Source organism: Brienomyrus brachyistius, unplaced genomic scaffold, assembly GCF_023856365.1.
Source record: "Brienomyrus brachyistius isolate T26 unplaced genomic scaffold, BBRACH_0.4 scaffold47, whole genome shotgun sequence".
Lineage (NCBI taxonomy): Eukaryota > Metazoa > Chordata > Actinopteri > Osteoglossiformes > Mormyridae > Brienomyrus > Brienomyrus brachyistius.
This window is the reverse complement of record NW_026042322.1, coordinates 1,240,740-1,256,906: the sequence shown is the minus strand read 5'-3', so window position 1 is coordinate 1,256,906 and position 16,167 is coordinate 1,240,740. Positions and strand designations below refer to the sequence as shown.

Genomic DNA, 16,167 nt, shown 5'->3' with positions numbered 1-16,167 from the left:
AGTGAGCGGATTTTAATGTATGATCTCAACGGGATTAACCTAGTTAAAATAAAAATGGAGCGGCGTTTTTATATATATATATATATATATATACAGCAGTACAATAGCAGTAGCATCACAACAAAGGGATAAAAACCTGGGCGGTGAAGTGAGTCAGTCATTGATGTGGGGAGTTTATTAGCTTTGCGTACTCCAGGAGGAAGCTGGCCCTAGGCCTTGAAAGTCTCACTTTGATGCTTCTCAGCTTTCTGCCTGTGAGGGGGGGGAGTGGAACAGTCCATATACAGGGTGGGTGGGGTCTTTCACGATGCAGGAAGCTGCTTCTGCATCTGTAAATATCCTCAGGACAATGAAGACTGCTGTGACTGATCTATGGAGCACATTCTTCACCACGCACTGACCTCTAGTCAGCTCGTATTGCCACGTTGTAATCCAGGAAGTGAGGACGCTCTCCACTACACCCCCACAGAATGCTGTCAGGACCGGGAGGCCAACTCCCTTCAGCCTCCCAAGAAAATGAAGGCATTGGTCGGCCTACTTGATGACCTTTAAAGGCACAACTGTAGACTCAGATCCTGTCGAGCAGTCTAACATAGTCCCTGGTCTCCAGATGGCTGAGAACGAATGGATAACAAAGGAAGCTGCCTGTAGGCACATTAATGGGGATCTTTTATGTGGGTCATGACCAAAAGATGTCAGCCAGTACCCACCGTGAGTTCATGAGTCTCGCAGAATTCATCCTGAGATGTTGCTCGAGTTACCGATCAACAGGGACCTCCTCACATCCTCAACAGACTTAGCAGTGCTTAGCAGTAACTCGCCCGACAGAAGTGCAAGCCTTATGCTAGGAGGTAATGGAGCATTCAAAGTGGGTGTAGAATGTGTTCAGAGCATTCAGCAGCTCTCTCGTTGCAGGCAGTTCTGGTCTTCCTGTCCCTTCCACATCCTGTGAGGGCCATTAGAAAATTGACCCTGTATCTTCGGAGTGTAGCTGGCCTTTGACCTCCAATTCGCTCCTCGCAGCTCTCAATACGGACCTAGAACCCAATGTGCAGACCCGAAAAAGGAACTTCGAAATGAGGAAGTAGGGCTTGGAATGCGTCTGGCTTGCTTGTTAGAAAGCGCACACTTCCTGTGTGGTCACCTCAGTGAGAAGCAGAGCTGCCAACTCATACGCTCCCAGATTCTCACGCTCACGTAAGACATCTTACGGCAAATTTATATTACTCCATTATAAAGTTAAAGTTAGCTACGTCCAAACCGTTGGAGTAGTTTGCAAACCCTACAGACTATTTATAAGGGAATAAAACTGTTACATGGGTATAAATGCGTGTCCGGAATCGAAAATCTCACGCCAACCAGCTGACCGAAATTGGCAACCCTGGAGAAGCATTCCTCTTGTCACCTGGTGTTTTGAGTCGCAACCAATAATATGGCATCCAGGAATGTAGAGGTTTCATTTTGGCTGTTTCTCAGCTGGGAGATGTTCTGCTTTCTGCCCTCGCCGAAGATCCGATTCACTGCATGTCCCACATGCCGATGTTGGCGATTGGTCAGGGCACAGAATTGGTGACTGCCGCTTAATTTACTGCTAGCTTGATTTTGTCTATCAGTGTTTTGCAAGATGGAGTTTATGTTGTGGGCCGACACGCTGGCCCAATGGGTGGTGCTGTTGCATAACATCTCCGGGGTTGGAAGTTAGAACCCTGCATCTGCGCTGTGTGTGTGTGTGTGTGTGTGTGTGTGTGTGTGTGTGTGTGTGTGTGTGTGAGAAATCCACACGCCCTGCTCCATTTAGTTGACCTCCCTGCTGCAGGCCAAACCTAACTTTCATATAAAATTTTGCATGGCCTGGAGTGGCATTCGCCCCAGGATCCGCCCCCATTAATCCTGGATTCTGTATGAGGAAAAATTTTGGGAATTATGAGTTTGGAAAATCATAAACTAAGATGTACTTATTTGTGTGTCTGTTATTGCAGCTCAGTTCTTCCTTTATACCCCGGAAGAATGACACTCCACCACGGAGCCTGGGCACATGACAGATCTAAGGACACTGGGCTTTTGTGTAGTGTTTACTGCTATCTCGCAGTTTTTGGAAAATTCCTTTTCTTGTTTTTTTTTTATTACTTAGCTGCATTAGCGCTTAACTACAAAAAGCTACATTTGCGCTTGACCACTTAAATGCCCAGGCTGGGTCGTGAAAAGTAAGGAATGGGGCCGCGAGTGGGAAAATGAAAATGAAAGGAACGCTAAAAATGCGTCACGCGCCATTTCGCGGCGAGTGACGCCTAATGGGGGTCAGTCTGGCCTGCTTGCTTCTCAGGGCTGGTTTTGCCTGCTTACGTCACAGAAGGCCGGTATCCTTCCTGCCGGCTGAAGCGCGGATTTAACGCGGCTGAAAAAGAGGTTGGGAGTCGAACGTCGTGATGGCAGCGGCCCCGGGGGTCCGTGCTGCCTTCCTGTCGCACGGGCCACCTGCTCTGGTCTCGCTCTGCCGAGCCAGAAAGTAGGTCAGGTCGTTCACACCATGATTGCTGTAGTGTTTTTCCTGGGGGGGGGGTGCTATAAGGCAGCTGACCTCCAGGGGAGGGTAACAACTGTGGAAATGCATGTGTCCGCTTCACCATGATCTTCCCTCTCCACCTATCACTCATCTGCACTCCCATCTGTGCGTTCATTCATGTAGCCTCCCTCCTTCCCTCCCCCCATCCCACACATGTTACTAACCCTCCGGTGTTCTGTCTTGTTCTTGACCCACCCAGCAGTCGCCTCGCCCAGGGAGGGGCGGGTCATTGGGAGGACCCAGAGGCGCCCTCTGTAGGTGATAGCAAGCCGGTGTCCCGCCACTTCTACCCTATCGCCCTGCTCCTCGTCAGCTCTCACTTGCTGGTTGTGTGGCTCATCCTAAGTCTTGTTTTCCTGCTTGCGAAATATCAATAAACTGTCTGATGTCATACTTCTGGCTTGGCTGTCTACTTTCATTCGGATTTGACTTGTCTTGGGGCTTTTGTGGTAGCACTTAACTCGCATATCATGGTTTTATTTCGAAAAGGTCTGCTTGAAATTTAATTTTACGGATGGTAAATAAACACAATAGATGAGTGTTTCCCAACCCGGACCTCAGTGAACCATAGACATTTCTGCTCCCTCCCAGCTCCCTGCTAGACAGTCCACATTTTTGCTCCCTACAGAGAGCTGGGAGGTAGCGAAAACATCTGTTTGCAGTTCCCCAAGGAAGGGAATGTAAAACAGCAGAATAGAGATATATTTCATTCAGTCGATTATGATTAAAAACAAAACAAGCTTGATCTGATTTTCTACATGTCAAAAGAATTCATGTTTATCGAAAATTTTATCAAGATTTTATATACATGATGATATAGAGCTTTTTATATAGGGTTTTACTACAATGTACTTTTTGTCACTGGCATTAAAACGTCAAATTATGCTCGATGCCGTTTCGTTTAAGTGAGGCTGTGCTTGGCGATTTCTCTACAGCTTCTTGTGTCACAATATAAAACGTATTGTTTTTTACTTTGTTGCAGTGGGGTCTTCTGTTGGCTGGAAATGTTAGCTAACACTGTGTTTCCTGAAGTCCCAAGATTCAGTGGTGTCCAGGCCAATCCAGGACAGGCACTTTAGGTTTCGTCAGATTAAAACACAATCCTTGGGGAAAGGTCTCCCATGAACTAACGTTTTGGGTTCCATGTGTTTAAGTATCTGAGCGAAACTCCAGAAAATGTCGTATTTCCATGCAATATGTGTCTACAAATCAGGAATAATGTTACCCTGGAGACCGGATAGTCTGTCTACAAAGCTGAACATAGTTAAACCTCTACATAGCTACAAAGTTAAATTGCCTTTTTATTTCAGTCAGTCAGTTTCAGGTTGACAGACATCAATGATGTCCCCCAGTCAGTGATTATGTGGGTCACCGACCTGCCCCACATACCACAGATTGTCTCTCTATCAATGCTGTCTATCAAGTTTGTTTTTGAACACCCCTCACCCATTTAAACCATCATTTCACAATCCCATCTTGTCTTGTCTCTCCCCCCCAAACCCCCCCCCCACCTGCTCATCGTTCCCAGAGACGGATGTCGGATTGAGAACGTGCAAAAGAACATTAAGTGCCGAAAGTACGCCTTCAACATCCTACAGCTGATGGCGTTCCCCAGGTGCTATCGACCCCCAGAAGGCACCTACGGGAAGGTTGACTCGTGAGCACCAGAAATCCCCCCTCATCAAAGGGAAAATATCTGCCCCCCTCCCCCAAGCAATACAATACCCCAGTCAGCAAAGGTGAGACAGGTATGCTAGATCTGTACACAGGAAGTAAGTCTACAAGTACTTCCAGGATAAACAGTGTTATCTTCTAAATAGCTATACTTCAAAATGAAGTACATTTTGGTGTAATCGCGAGAAATGTTTCCTTCTTTTAAATGTTTTCGTTTTTTTTTTTTTTTTTGTGGTTTTAATAATTTATATAGACAGTTCAGTCTGCTGGCAAACTTTCGTTTTCTACACGAACACACTGTCGTTTTTACGCAGCCCAACATACCATCATATGAGCGTAACGCCGTTCAGTAAAACAAGTATGAGCGCAGCCGTGGGGGCCATCCCTTGGAGAATAGCGCAGCCAGAAAAGAATGGACATGCCTGACACGACGTATAAGGGCTGCCTCAAGTCTAATTTCTCGGTCGGGGTTGATTTCATTTTGGTTGTGGTCCCTTGCAGATTCTCAAATTTGGATATTCTAGTGGTCCCTTGTAACATTTTCATGAAAATGAAAAGACATGGAAAAACACACAACTGTGCATCTTGACGGTGATTTCATGCTTCTGTTCTGGACTTTACCAGGAAACCAGTATTGTTTTCATTCAGAAACCTTTTTCAGAAGAATTTCCCATTTCATTCTGAAGAAAACTAAGAAAAGGTAGCAATGAAACTCCAGCACTGGGACAGGCTCCAGACTCCAGGGATCCTGCGTAGGGCAAGTGTGGGCAGAGGGGGGGCGTCACCAGATGAATGAATGGAAACCCTGAAATACATGTGCTGGAGTATCACATGGGGGGGGCGGTGTGTAAAATGGATAGATAAAGATAAATAGTGACGATCAGGATTCTGGCAATGAAAATCCTGCAGCTGTGTTTAACAATTACTGGTTGGGGTTTATCAGTCTCACAAAGAAATACATGTTGTTAGCACATTCTTCACATTTTTAGCTTAATTACATTTAGAAATGTTATTTTCCTCATACAATGTTTAGAGGTTTTTTGGGAATTTTGTTTCGTGGCGTGGTTCATCCAGAATCGAGCTGTAATTGCGGTTACGTATTTATTTTGTGGTGTTTTTGCTCAATGCGTGTGTTACCACCCATGCAAATGCTTTAGTCACAGTTAATCAGTTCATCTTAAGTCCAGCATATCAGGTTCTGACTAAACAATATTACTGGGATGTTTTGGGACAGCATGCAGACATGGAAATTTCAAGACGTGCCAGTTTCAATTTTGCGTTCAAATTTTAACATGCAACCCAGAGTTGCCATTGTCACCAGTTTATTGTTGCTGGGAAAACCGCTTTTCATTGTTAATGACCAGAAGTGATTTACATAAAGCTAAACTGTGTGTAACGTTAAACAATGGGTTATGAATTTTATTTCATTCAGTCCTGTTGCATTAGTTATTTAATGTATTTAAATCATGTTTTTTTAAAAGCTATCAGTCATATTTTTGAATACCTTTTAAATAAACTTTTAAATTAAAATATCGCTGCCTGTCAGTAATTGTGGAACTAACACAGTTCAAGAAGTGTTACAGAAGGATAGATTTTTCTTTCCCTCTTTGTGTAAAAGTAGGAAGTGCCCTGCGTACTTCTGTAAATGATTTCTGCTTGGTAACGGACCTGTTGGTCATATGACACCACGTCAACTGAATAACCTGTTCGCTTAAAACCAGAGGGCATCCCACTCTCAGTGGCTCTGAATCTATCCCAGCGCAGCAGCAACTGCGGAGGCAGGCATTCAGCCATCGCCATGGATTCCTGGGACTTGACAGAAGAAGAGATGGCCGACATGAAGAAGGAGGTTATCGAACGCCTCAGGCCATATCTGTGTGACAAGCTCGTCGCCGACAGGCACCTGGATTATTTACGCTCCAAGAAAATCATCTCCAGGGAGGATGCGGAGGAAATCACCTGCAGAGCAGGAAACAGGAGGAAGACCGGGAAGATGCTGGATTACGTGGCAGAGAATCCGAGGGGCCTGGATTCCTTGGTCGAGTCCATACGTAAGGTGAGGACCAAGGACTTTGTCATCCTGAAGATTACCAGCGAGGTGGAAGTCGTGAAAAGCGAGAGGAGATGGGGAGCAGTGCTGGCGAAGGGATTTGGGCCATCTCCATGCGCCAAGGCTTCCAGAACGTTCTCCATGTGGTCCGACAACAGTGCCAGCTTTGAGAATGAGAAGGATTCCCCGGGAACCCTGATGTCCAATTTGTACTCCTGGTCGAGTCCGTGCTGCCGGTCATCCGGAACCCCGTCATCCAGCACCCACCTCCCAAAACCTGGGGAACACGGAGCCCCTGAACTCCCTGAGCAGGGAAGCAAAGAGCCCTGGAGCCTGTGCTCATGTTCTACATGCCGCCGCTAATGAGAACCACTCATTACGCTGGACACCTCCTGCAAAGCAGGACTTCACTTTCCTGTTAAGCAAAATGGACCATTCATTCAGCGTTAAATGAAAAGGGATTAAGCTTTCCACAGTCCGGGGGTGCTGCACACACCAAACTCTCGCCTCGTTTGTTGGTGTAAACCAGCATTCCCCAGTTCAGGTACTAGAGGGCCAGAATCCAACGCAGTTTGCAGATTTCCAAATCCAAAGATTTCCAAAAGCAGAGAAATCTGCCAGCTTTTCTGGATCCTGGCCCTCCATAATCAGGACCGGGTAGCCTTGACGCGATCAAGTTTCATTCATAAGCACCCGCTCAAAACCCGGCTGTGCTTTCCTGTCATTACGAGCAGACGTCATACCGCTTTGAGCTTTGTTACCGCTCCATACCGGCGATCCAGAGTCCATTGCGGCATAAACCTGGGAATGGTGCACAAGGCCGTAAGGGAACGAGCCCAAAAGACTGAAAGCAGCTCTTCACTCCTGTTGAACTACATCCAGGAGTCAGCATTTAAACTAAAAAACTGGCTTCAAACGTTTCCCTCTGTAGGGAAGCGTGTTTGGCAAAGAGTGACAAATTAAACAAAGCGTACAGCATCATGCTTTTTATTGTTATATATCAAAATCAACTTTTTTTAAATAAAATATATATATTTCTAAAATGCATAAGGTAGAGAACCTGTGATACAAACCACTGTTTATTAGTAGCTTAAGTAACATTAAAAGGACGCGATCTATAACTCAGACACTTTCAAAGTGCACAAGTAAATGTTCAACATATACTCAGTGGCTGCATTATTATTAACTGATACTTAACACAGAGTATGACTGTCCAAAGTGAGACCCTAAATGCAGTTCTGGAGACATAAAGGGAAACTTCCTACTTGGTTCTATGTATGGATGCGTAATAAAGTGACCGCTGAATGCATGCAGTCTAATATATCCATAATATAGTTTTCACAATATGGCTACTGACTTTCGTAAAGACTGGATGTTTACGAACAATACATTGTTATACTTAACAAACGTTTTTCATAATGATAATAGATATAATAGATATCCATTTTCGCTTACAATCCATGTGGCACGTTGTTCGAACATGCACGTATACCAAAATCAGCTTTTCCAAAGTGCATTAAAACAGCAGTTTATTGTGAAATACGAAAACCTACCCTGAAATGGATATTAGAACTGTAAACCTTGTGCATGTAGAAAACTCACAGGGTAGATAAACCTTGGAGTGTACATTATTGTCCCAGGTTTTATTTTAATTTTTTTGGACGGTTTAATGCCTTCATAGTTTTGGAAGTGTATGAAGATGCCTTGAATGTTACGTGCTGCATTCTTACCGCGATACTGATGAGTGGCAAAGAGAATCGAAGCCCTGACTGGGATTGTTGAACAGAAGGTCACAGATCAACACACTCGTTGTACATTCCACTTCTTCTCGACATGGGAATTTCACTTACACAAAAATGTTCTTAAGGCAGAAGGAAAAATTTAAAACCAAAAGAGGAGGGACAAAGACTTGGTTGGTTCTGCCTCTTCCAGTCGCTTGGGCCCACATTCCCTACTGTCTGATTATCTGGTTATCTCCCTCTTCCGCCCTCAGAACATTTTTCCCCACAGAAAAGTTCTCTCAGGAGACCGGTGGCGCTGCTGTGAGTCAGGTGCATTGGGGCTGTTCGTCACACAAAAAATCCAGTTCGGGGCCCCGCCCCCCCCACCGTTGGATAGGTTTAAAAAAAAAAATTAAGTATCGCCAGAGGTTCACTTCCCAAGAATGCTCACCACTCCCTGGTCCGTAGAGAAACCCATGAGCATGTCCCAGAAATGCCGCTGCGTTTACATCCATTCTGGTATCAATTTCTTGGAATGGCTATCAGCTGTGGATTTGGTCTAGTATGATTTGCAGAAAGTCTTCGAACTTCTCCAGGAACACTGTGCAATTGTTCATGTCGTGCATTTCGCACAGTTTGCACCTATTCTGGAAAACCAGATGGACACGGCATGGTAAGTGCCTCCCCGGCCTCACTGCAGACCCGCGGCAAGCCCCCACCCCGGCAAGCTCACCTGGGGTAGCTGACGTAGCAGACTGTCATTCTTCCTCGCCTGTATGTTGTGGTCGGCGTCAAATAACTCCATCTCAAACAGCATGACCTCCATTTCCAGAAGGAAGCATTGCATTGTCATATCTGTGCAGGACAGCTGTGGGAAAAACTGGTGTGAGATTGTCTCTCTGGTCACTCCCATCCCCCAACCCCCCCTCCCCCAGTCACTTCTACTACTTGTGGCTCACTTGCCCTGGCAATTCAGGCATTTTCCATTTTCCCAGTAGGTCAACAGATGTGCTGGCTGGCAAAATTCATCATAGATATGTTTGTGAAGGTGCTGATTTTATGATGGATTCCGAGAGAAATGCATAGGCTATTCTAGGGCCCAGGCATTGGGCTTGTGCAAAATTTACCTTCACAAAAATGTTCTGAGGGCAGAAGGAAAGATGATTGGGATAACCAATCAGATTGTAGAGGAGGAAGGACAAAGACATCTGATTGGTTGGTCCTGTTTCTTTTAGTTGCTTGCACCCGCCTCCTCTACATGGTTCTCTCTCTGAACCAAAATTCTAGAACTTGAATTTTTTTAATTCTCCCTCATTTCTCTGTCAGAGTCGAAAAATAGCATGCAGCTATTTCTTTCAGCTTTAGCAACCCCCCCCCCCCCCCCCCCAAAGACAAACAATGGTGCACATGGTTGGGGAAGGCGACAACACCTGAAGCAACAGGATTCACGGGCATCCGACTTGGCAAGCTTATCTGGGAAATGCATTATGGGAAAACACAGCAACTTACATTGATGTCCTCGTAGCATGGCGTGTACAGCAACGTGTCACACCCCTGATTGAAGGGAACAACACAGTTAGGCTGCCAAAATGGGAACTTTAAGCTACTATGACAACAGAATGCCCACTCTGTGATAGGCTCAAATTCACAGCCCCATCCCAAATCAACATCTCATCAGCTAAGATGTCAATTAAATGACAATGCAAGTTGCATAGCTATGTTAAAGCGTCAGTAAAAATGAATAAGAATTTTGGCACACAGCATATTTAACCGGCCTATGAAATTGCTCAATCTGAAGTTACACACTATATTTCCATTCAATAACTGGAATGTCTTGGACGAGGACTGACTACTTTAGAGACATTCAACAGCTCTGACATGCTTATCCTTGACACAGATAAAAAGCTTGTGTTGAATATGAATTAGTTTATTACATGCTGCGTAAAGAGTGTAAACAGCAATACAATCCATTCAGTCTTTCTGAAGGAGATTGTTTTCCAGCTGGCTGTTTACATAGTTCACAGCTTTTTAGTGGTTTGGGGGGACAGTAAAACTATAAGAGCTCCTGGTACTTTTTCATGCTCCCTGCTGAGTTTGATGCTGCATCAAAAATTCAATATCATAATGTTTACACATAGTCCCAAGGAGATTTCTCTTGGGAAATATCAATATTATACAGCATCCTCGGTGTAACAACTCTACTATTCACTGTATGTCACGTGCCACACATGGTTTGTTAAGTTTATTATGTCTTGTGTGATGTCATATGTCCAATAAAGGTCATAGATCATTTCCCGTTCAATGTGCTACTAAATTTCGTTGTACTCTGTACAATGACAATAAAGGAATGTATCTGTCTATCTATCTATATCTGTCTGTCTCTGTCATTTTTCAATGTTTAAATAGTCAAAAAATATCAAAGATGACCCTCAGATCTCCTATAGGTCTGAAATGGAAGGGATACCCACAAGAAGCTTATCTTTATAGCTTGCAATCCACGTCTGGAGCTCACGTATGTCTTGCGTGTGGCTTGTAGCACCAACAGGTAACAATGTGCTCAAGCAGCTGATAAGGAAGGAATTAAAAATTGTACGTAAAGTAAAAAGGTACATATGCTTATTTTACTACACAAACATCTTTTAAATATGGGTTTTGAGTGCAGAGATACCAACATCCTGCTAAGGTATTAGCTTCTACTAAAAATTTCTAAGACCAGACTGAAGACCAGAGGCGACAAGAGCCTTTGGGGTGGCTGTCCCTAGACTTTGGAATAGCCTACTTGGCATGTTAGATCTGCCTCGACTCGAAACTTTTAAAACTTCCCTTTTCTCGATGCCATTTAATTTAGGATGAGTTGACATAAAATGCTCTGAGTCTGTTGTTCTTCATTCTGTGTTTTGTATTTGATGTTTTTTTATTGTTTTTAATGATGTGAACCTGTACAGCACTTTGTTCAACTTTGGTTGTTTAAAAGTGCTTTATAAATAAACTTTGATTTGATGTGATTTGATTTGAACATCCAGCAACAGGACAGCAACTTGTGCCATACCAAATATTGCTCGTAGTTAGTCGTGAATGACTAGCACATTTCGTAGAGTTAAGACATGTTGTGTATAACGATGTGGATCTTGGAATACTGAATTTGCCTACCTCAAAGCGAAGAAAGCAATCCAGACTTCAGAGTTTAACAGGCAGTCCGGGCAGTTGTGGGAACACCAGAAGATGCAAGCACCCCGCAGACTTCTCTGAAGAGAAAGCAAGACATTAATGCACGTTAATGTACGCCGTCCCGTGCCCACGCAGACCATAATGACGAAAGAAATGCTCTCGTGACATGTAGGGCTGCAACGATTCATCGAGTAACTCGATTGCAAAAAATCCTCGATGAAAATTCTTTGCTTTTATGCTTCATTTAATCCACACGACTCAGTGATCACCATGTTTCATACGGACGATTATTACTGTCACGCAGCGTGCTTTACTATTTTATTTATTTATTTTGTTCACATTTGAACACGCTTAACAGAGCAACGAACAAGAAACAGCAAGACATAGACTGAGGTATATGCACAGAATAGAGAAAGGAGGGAAATTAATCATACCGTTATGTTTGAGGTTGAATATGCATCCAGTGTCTTACCAGCTTTTTTATTTTTTAATCCATGCAAGGTTTGGACTTAAAGTCCCATTTCTCTGTTAAGGTCTTGGATCCTTGGTTCCTTCTTTGCCCATTTACACTTATCAATATAATATTCCCCATGTAAATTGAAAAGGTTCAGTATAAAATTGGGACACCGGCCTTTACACACACGTGAACTTTAATGACATCTTTATATATAGGCTTTAATATGGCGTTGGCCCATCTTTTGCAGCTATAACAGCTTCAACTCTTCTGCGAAGGCTATCCAGAAGGTTTAGGGGTGTATTTATGGGAATTTTGACCATTCTTCCAGGAGAGCATTTGTGAGATCGGGTACTGATGTTGGATGGGAAGGCCTGGCTCGCAGTCTCCACTCTAATTCATCCCAAAGGTGTTCTATTGGGTTGAGGTTAGGGCTCTGTGCAGGACAGTCAAGTTCCTCCACACCAGACTCACTCATCCATGTCTTTATGAACCTTGCTTTGTGCACTTATGCGCAGTCATGTTGGAACAGGAAGGCGCCATCCCCAAACTGTTTCCACGAAGTTGGAAGCATGCAATTGTCCAAAATGGCTTTGAATGCTGCAGCATTAAGAGTTCCTTTCACTCCTGAAAAACAACCCCATACCATTACCCCCCCTCTACCAAACTTTACACTTGGCACGATGCAGTCAGGCAAGTACCGTTCTCCTGGCAACTGCCAAACCTAAACTCATCCATTTGATTGCCAGACAGAAGTGCGATTTGTCACTCCAGAGAACATGTCTCCACTGCTCTAGAGTCCAGTGATGGCTTGCTTTATACCACTGCATCCAACACTTTGCATTGCACTTGGAGATGTAAGGCTTAGATGCAACTGCTTGGCCATGGAGACCTATTCCATGAAGTTCTCTGCTATTCTTGAGCTACTCTGAAGGTCACACGAAGTTTGGAGATCTGTAGCTATTGACCCTGCAGGGTCAGTCCATGCCAAAAGGGAAGGGAAAGGGAAGGGAAATGTAGGCCAGGAGAGCAATTTTCAGCTCTCTAGCATGCTTAGAAGCGAAGATATGGTCTCCTGAAAACCCTTACAAATTATATGCGCGATTCGCGAGTGCAAAAAAGGGGCGTGGCACCCAAATTTGAAAGGGCCATAACTTTGGACTGCATCAGAATTTTTCAATAAAACTTGGGGAATGTTCAGTGTTCTCTATAAGGATCAAATTACCAAGTTGCCTGGCAGCCTTTATGAAACATTATTAAATATTATAATGTGTACGTTATTCCACTGGAAAATGGTTCAAAATTGTTAATTTTTCAAAAAAAAAAAAAAATTTTACTTAACAATTAAGGAACTACGTTTCAGCATACTCTATGCAAAAATAGTACCTTCCAGGTTGTAAAAAAAAAATTAAAAAAAACTTACATTTGTTTAGAAACTGTTCTTAGATTTTGGGGAAGATGTATTCAATAAAAGTCTGCACTGTTACAGTTATTTGTGGCTTCACTTGTAAATATAAATATAGCCTATATATATATGCTGGGTCACTAAAGATCCAAGATATGATATAGTGCATCCCGAAAGTCCCATTAATCATTGGAGTAATCAATAGAACGCTCATTTACTAAAATAATCGATATCTGCAGCCCTAATGACATGTTGGTTGAACTTCCAGGCAAACAGACAGTAGGATAACTTGCCAGATTTAAGGTATGCCTAGTCTGGGCTAAGTACAAGTGAAGGGAGATAACGGTCTGTTTAAACTGGGGAGCAAATAAAGCAAGAAATCTGTCACACGGGCCCCTGGTTATGATACTATATAAACAAACCGCAATTAAAAAAAAAAAAGAAAACAAGCCACACATCTTATACATGGGTCTTTCAAATACTTAAATATACAAAGCATAAGAACAGGTCATTTTTAAGTTGTTTTTACACAAAATGTATTAAATCTGAGGCGGCATGGTAGTGCAGTGGTTAGCACTGTTGCCTCACACCTCTGGGACCCAGGTTTTCCGCCTGGGTCACGTGTGTGGAGTTTGCAGGTTCTCCCCATGTCATTGTGGGGTTTCCTCCGGGTACTCCAGTTTCCCCCCACAGTACAAAAACATGCTGAGGCTAATTGGAGTTGCTAAATTGCCCGTAGGTGTGTATGTGTGAATGAATGGTGTGTGAGTGTGCCCTGCGATGGGCTGGCCCCCCATCCTGGGTTGTTCCCTGCCTCGTGCCCATTGCTTCCGGGATAGGCTCTGGACCCCCCACGACCCAGTAGGATAAGCGGTTTGAAAAATGGATGGATGGATGTATTAAATCTAGCTAACTATATTATTTTATGAAAAATTCAATAATAATGCAAAATATGTAGAGTGATCCAAGGGCCTAACTTTGGGTTGTATTTAAAAGGGGGTTGTACTGGCCTATTTTTGTACTGGAGTTTTTTGGAGGGTGAGGGTACAGATCTCTACTCATTTAAGGGGGTCCAGGTGGTAGTACCAGTTGATTTTGATTATTGCCCCTCCCCCCCCCCATCCCCGCTCATAATTTAGGCCCGTGGCCCTACCCACATTCAAAAGGCGTCTTTATGACGTCTCCTTGGGAGCCAAAATGAAAGTTTCTAACGATGCCTTCTGCCTTCTGAACGTACAGTATTGGGTCCTGTACTTGTCTTACACGAAAAATCTCAAATTCTGAACTGAAAATATCTGCGTCCAAGAGAGGTCTCAATCGAACGCTAGATTAAATGCTGAACACGATCTCCACGTCGTGTGCGTAGACAGATACGGTCCCTGGCCGACGTAGAAGGTACATGAACTTAGATATTAATATCCCCGTCTAGCAAACATCTCATGTCTGCTGGGTAACGATTTTCAATGTAATGCCAGTGTAAACGATTACATGCTAAATACATCTGCACTCAAAGTAAAAATTCAATGCATTAAACGACAGTTTTCACTCTGTAGAATAAACATAAGTCGTAATAAAATGCAACCTTCTCCGGCTGCAGCTGTAGGTTTTCTCATTCTCCCCGACAAAAAAGTCAGGAATTTATAAATTGCTGCACATAGTCCGCCTAAAAAAATAATGATAAAAAAACGAAAACAACACCGGCCGCCGCCCTGAAACATGCCGACTGACAAATTTGCCGGTTTCTAAACTCCACATGTTTATGATATATCACGGAGATAAAGATCGTTCCATAATTTTTGCTGTTCTGTTATAGTAAAACAATAATTATAATTTGACTAATTCCCATTTCAAATCCGATCGACGGCAGTTAATTACAAATAAATACATAAACGAGCAAACAAATAAATAAATAAGCGAAATGAAATTAAAAGCAGTCGCTTCGGCGTTGCCATACCTCGTAACCACGGTTATATTGCGACAATTTCATGAAAGCTCTTTACATACGCAGAGCCACACAGACTACCGTCAAACAGAATTGCGCGAATTACTTACTCTTATTCTGTAATCCTTGGGCTGACAGCAAAGCCTTATGTACATTACAGACAGTGTTAGCAGAAGAGCGCTCATCCGCGCAGCTTTTCTCACTCCGGCACTGAGAAAGTGGACCGGCGAACAGTGTCACATTGTCCTAACATACCCTCGGTAGGTACTCCGATACTCTTCTTGTCTTGTGCCAAATTAACGCCAGCTCCGCAGTCAAGTTGTGTTATTATAAATATTCCTAGCTGGCAACACTTGAAATGGCGTTCAGTCCTGCATGCCCAGCACCCTCTGTCGTCGATTTATAGCAGAGAAGATGAGATGAACTCGAGGCGTTCGAAAGCGTCTGTGGCAACGCGTCTCTTTCCTCGTGTGAAGACCATTCGGCTCAGTAGTCTGTTTTTGTTTTTTGTTTTTTTTAATATATGTACGTACTCGAAAATCACCTCCCTCACTTTAATTCTTCATCCATAACCCAACGCTCCTCGCCCGTTATCTCTCCCCTTTCCTCTCTCTCAACCCATACTTTTTTAACGTTAATAAATACACGCAAGCATAGAGGATTTACATCCAAATCAAGAATCTCCACTTGGCGAATGTAATTAATTTAGGCTACACCTTGTTACCACTGACAGAAGAAACAATTTCACTTTCACTATTTGTAATTAAGTCTTTTAAATAAACTTTGACTTTAAAAAAAATATTCAGAGTTCATCCAGAAATTTTCTCACTCCTCCTGTTCAGAGGAAGAGCCCTATAACTTAGGAATTAAAAACAACGACTAACACGACAATTAATCTGACACGCATGCCGTTTTTTAACCGTTACGTCTAACAGCACCGTAAAAAAAAGAAAAAGTTTACCTAAAATTTCAAGACAACTTACTGCATGAGATTTTCGAGTTTTGAGGACTCGAACTTATAGGTTATGAAGAAAGCCACCAATTGTTGTGATAACTAATTATTTTTTATTCAGGTAATCGATCTTGCATATATATATAAAAACGTCAGATTTTTAGTTGTACATACTAAGAATTATAAACAGCAAAAGTTGTGCTAACTTATTCCCTTTTGTTAAGATGATTAATCTTTC

The 16,167-nt window shown here is 43.2% G+C and overlaps 3 protein-coding genes across 9 annotated transcripts in view; 2 read left to right on the top strand and 1 right to left on the bottom strand.

The window, feature by feature from the left end:
- Positions 1-4,629, top strand: part of inpp4b (inositol polyphosphate-4-phosphatase type II B) — a 74,376-nt gene extending 69,747 nt beyond the window's left edge. For 6 of the 7 annotated variants that reach the window (XM_048999734.1, XM_048999728.1, XM_048999731.1 and 3 more), the window contains one exon: positions 2,763-4,052. In XM_048999734.1, the coding sequence (XP_048855691.1) occupies positions 2,763-2,940 (178 nt within the window). In that variant the 3' untranslated portion in view covers positions 2,941-4,052. Of the gene's footprint in view, positions 1-2,762; positions 4,053-4,091 lie in introns of those variants that run through there. The other variant, XM_048999727.1, reaches the window with a different exon arrangement.
- A 1,227-nt stretch (positions 4,630-5,856) lies between these two features.
- LOC125723283 (B-cell lymphoma/leukemia 10-like) lies at positions 5,857-7,116 on the top strand. Its single transcript, XM_048999735.1, has one exon. It carries the CDS (start codon positions 6,036-6,038, stop codon positions 6,648-6,650), a length of 615 nt encoding a protein of 204 aa, XP_048855692.1. The 5' UTR covers positions 5,857-6,035; the 3' UTR covers positions 6,651-7,116.
- Positions 7,117-7,258: 142 nt separating this feature from the next.
- Positions 7,259-15,301, bottom strand: il15 (interleukin 15; the record flags this gene model as incomplete). Its single annotated transcript, XM_048999736.1, has 6 exons — positions 7,259-8,655; positions 8,742-8,876; positions 9,518-9,562; positions 10,477-10,573; positions 11,159-11,253; positions 15,233-15,301. Coding segments are annotated over 6 exons (546 nt in total), but the record flags the coding sequence as incomplete, so codon positions are not given.
- Positions 15,302-16,167: the final 866 nt, after the last annotated feature.

What these genes read in the sequence shown, in the direction of transcription:
- LOC125723283 (XM_048999735.1), top strand. Translation starts at nt 6,036, where the DNA reads ATGGATTCCTGGGACTTGACAGAAGAAGAGATGGCCGACATGAAGAAG.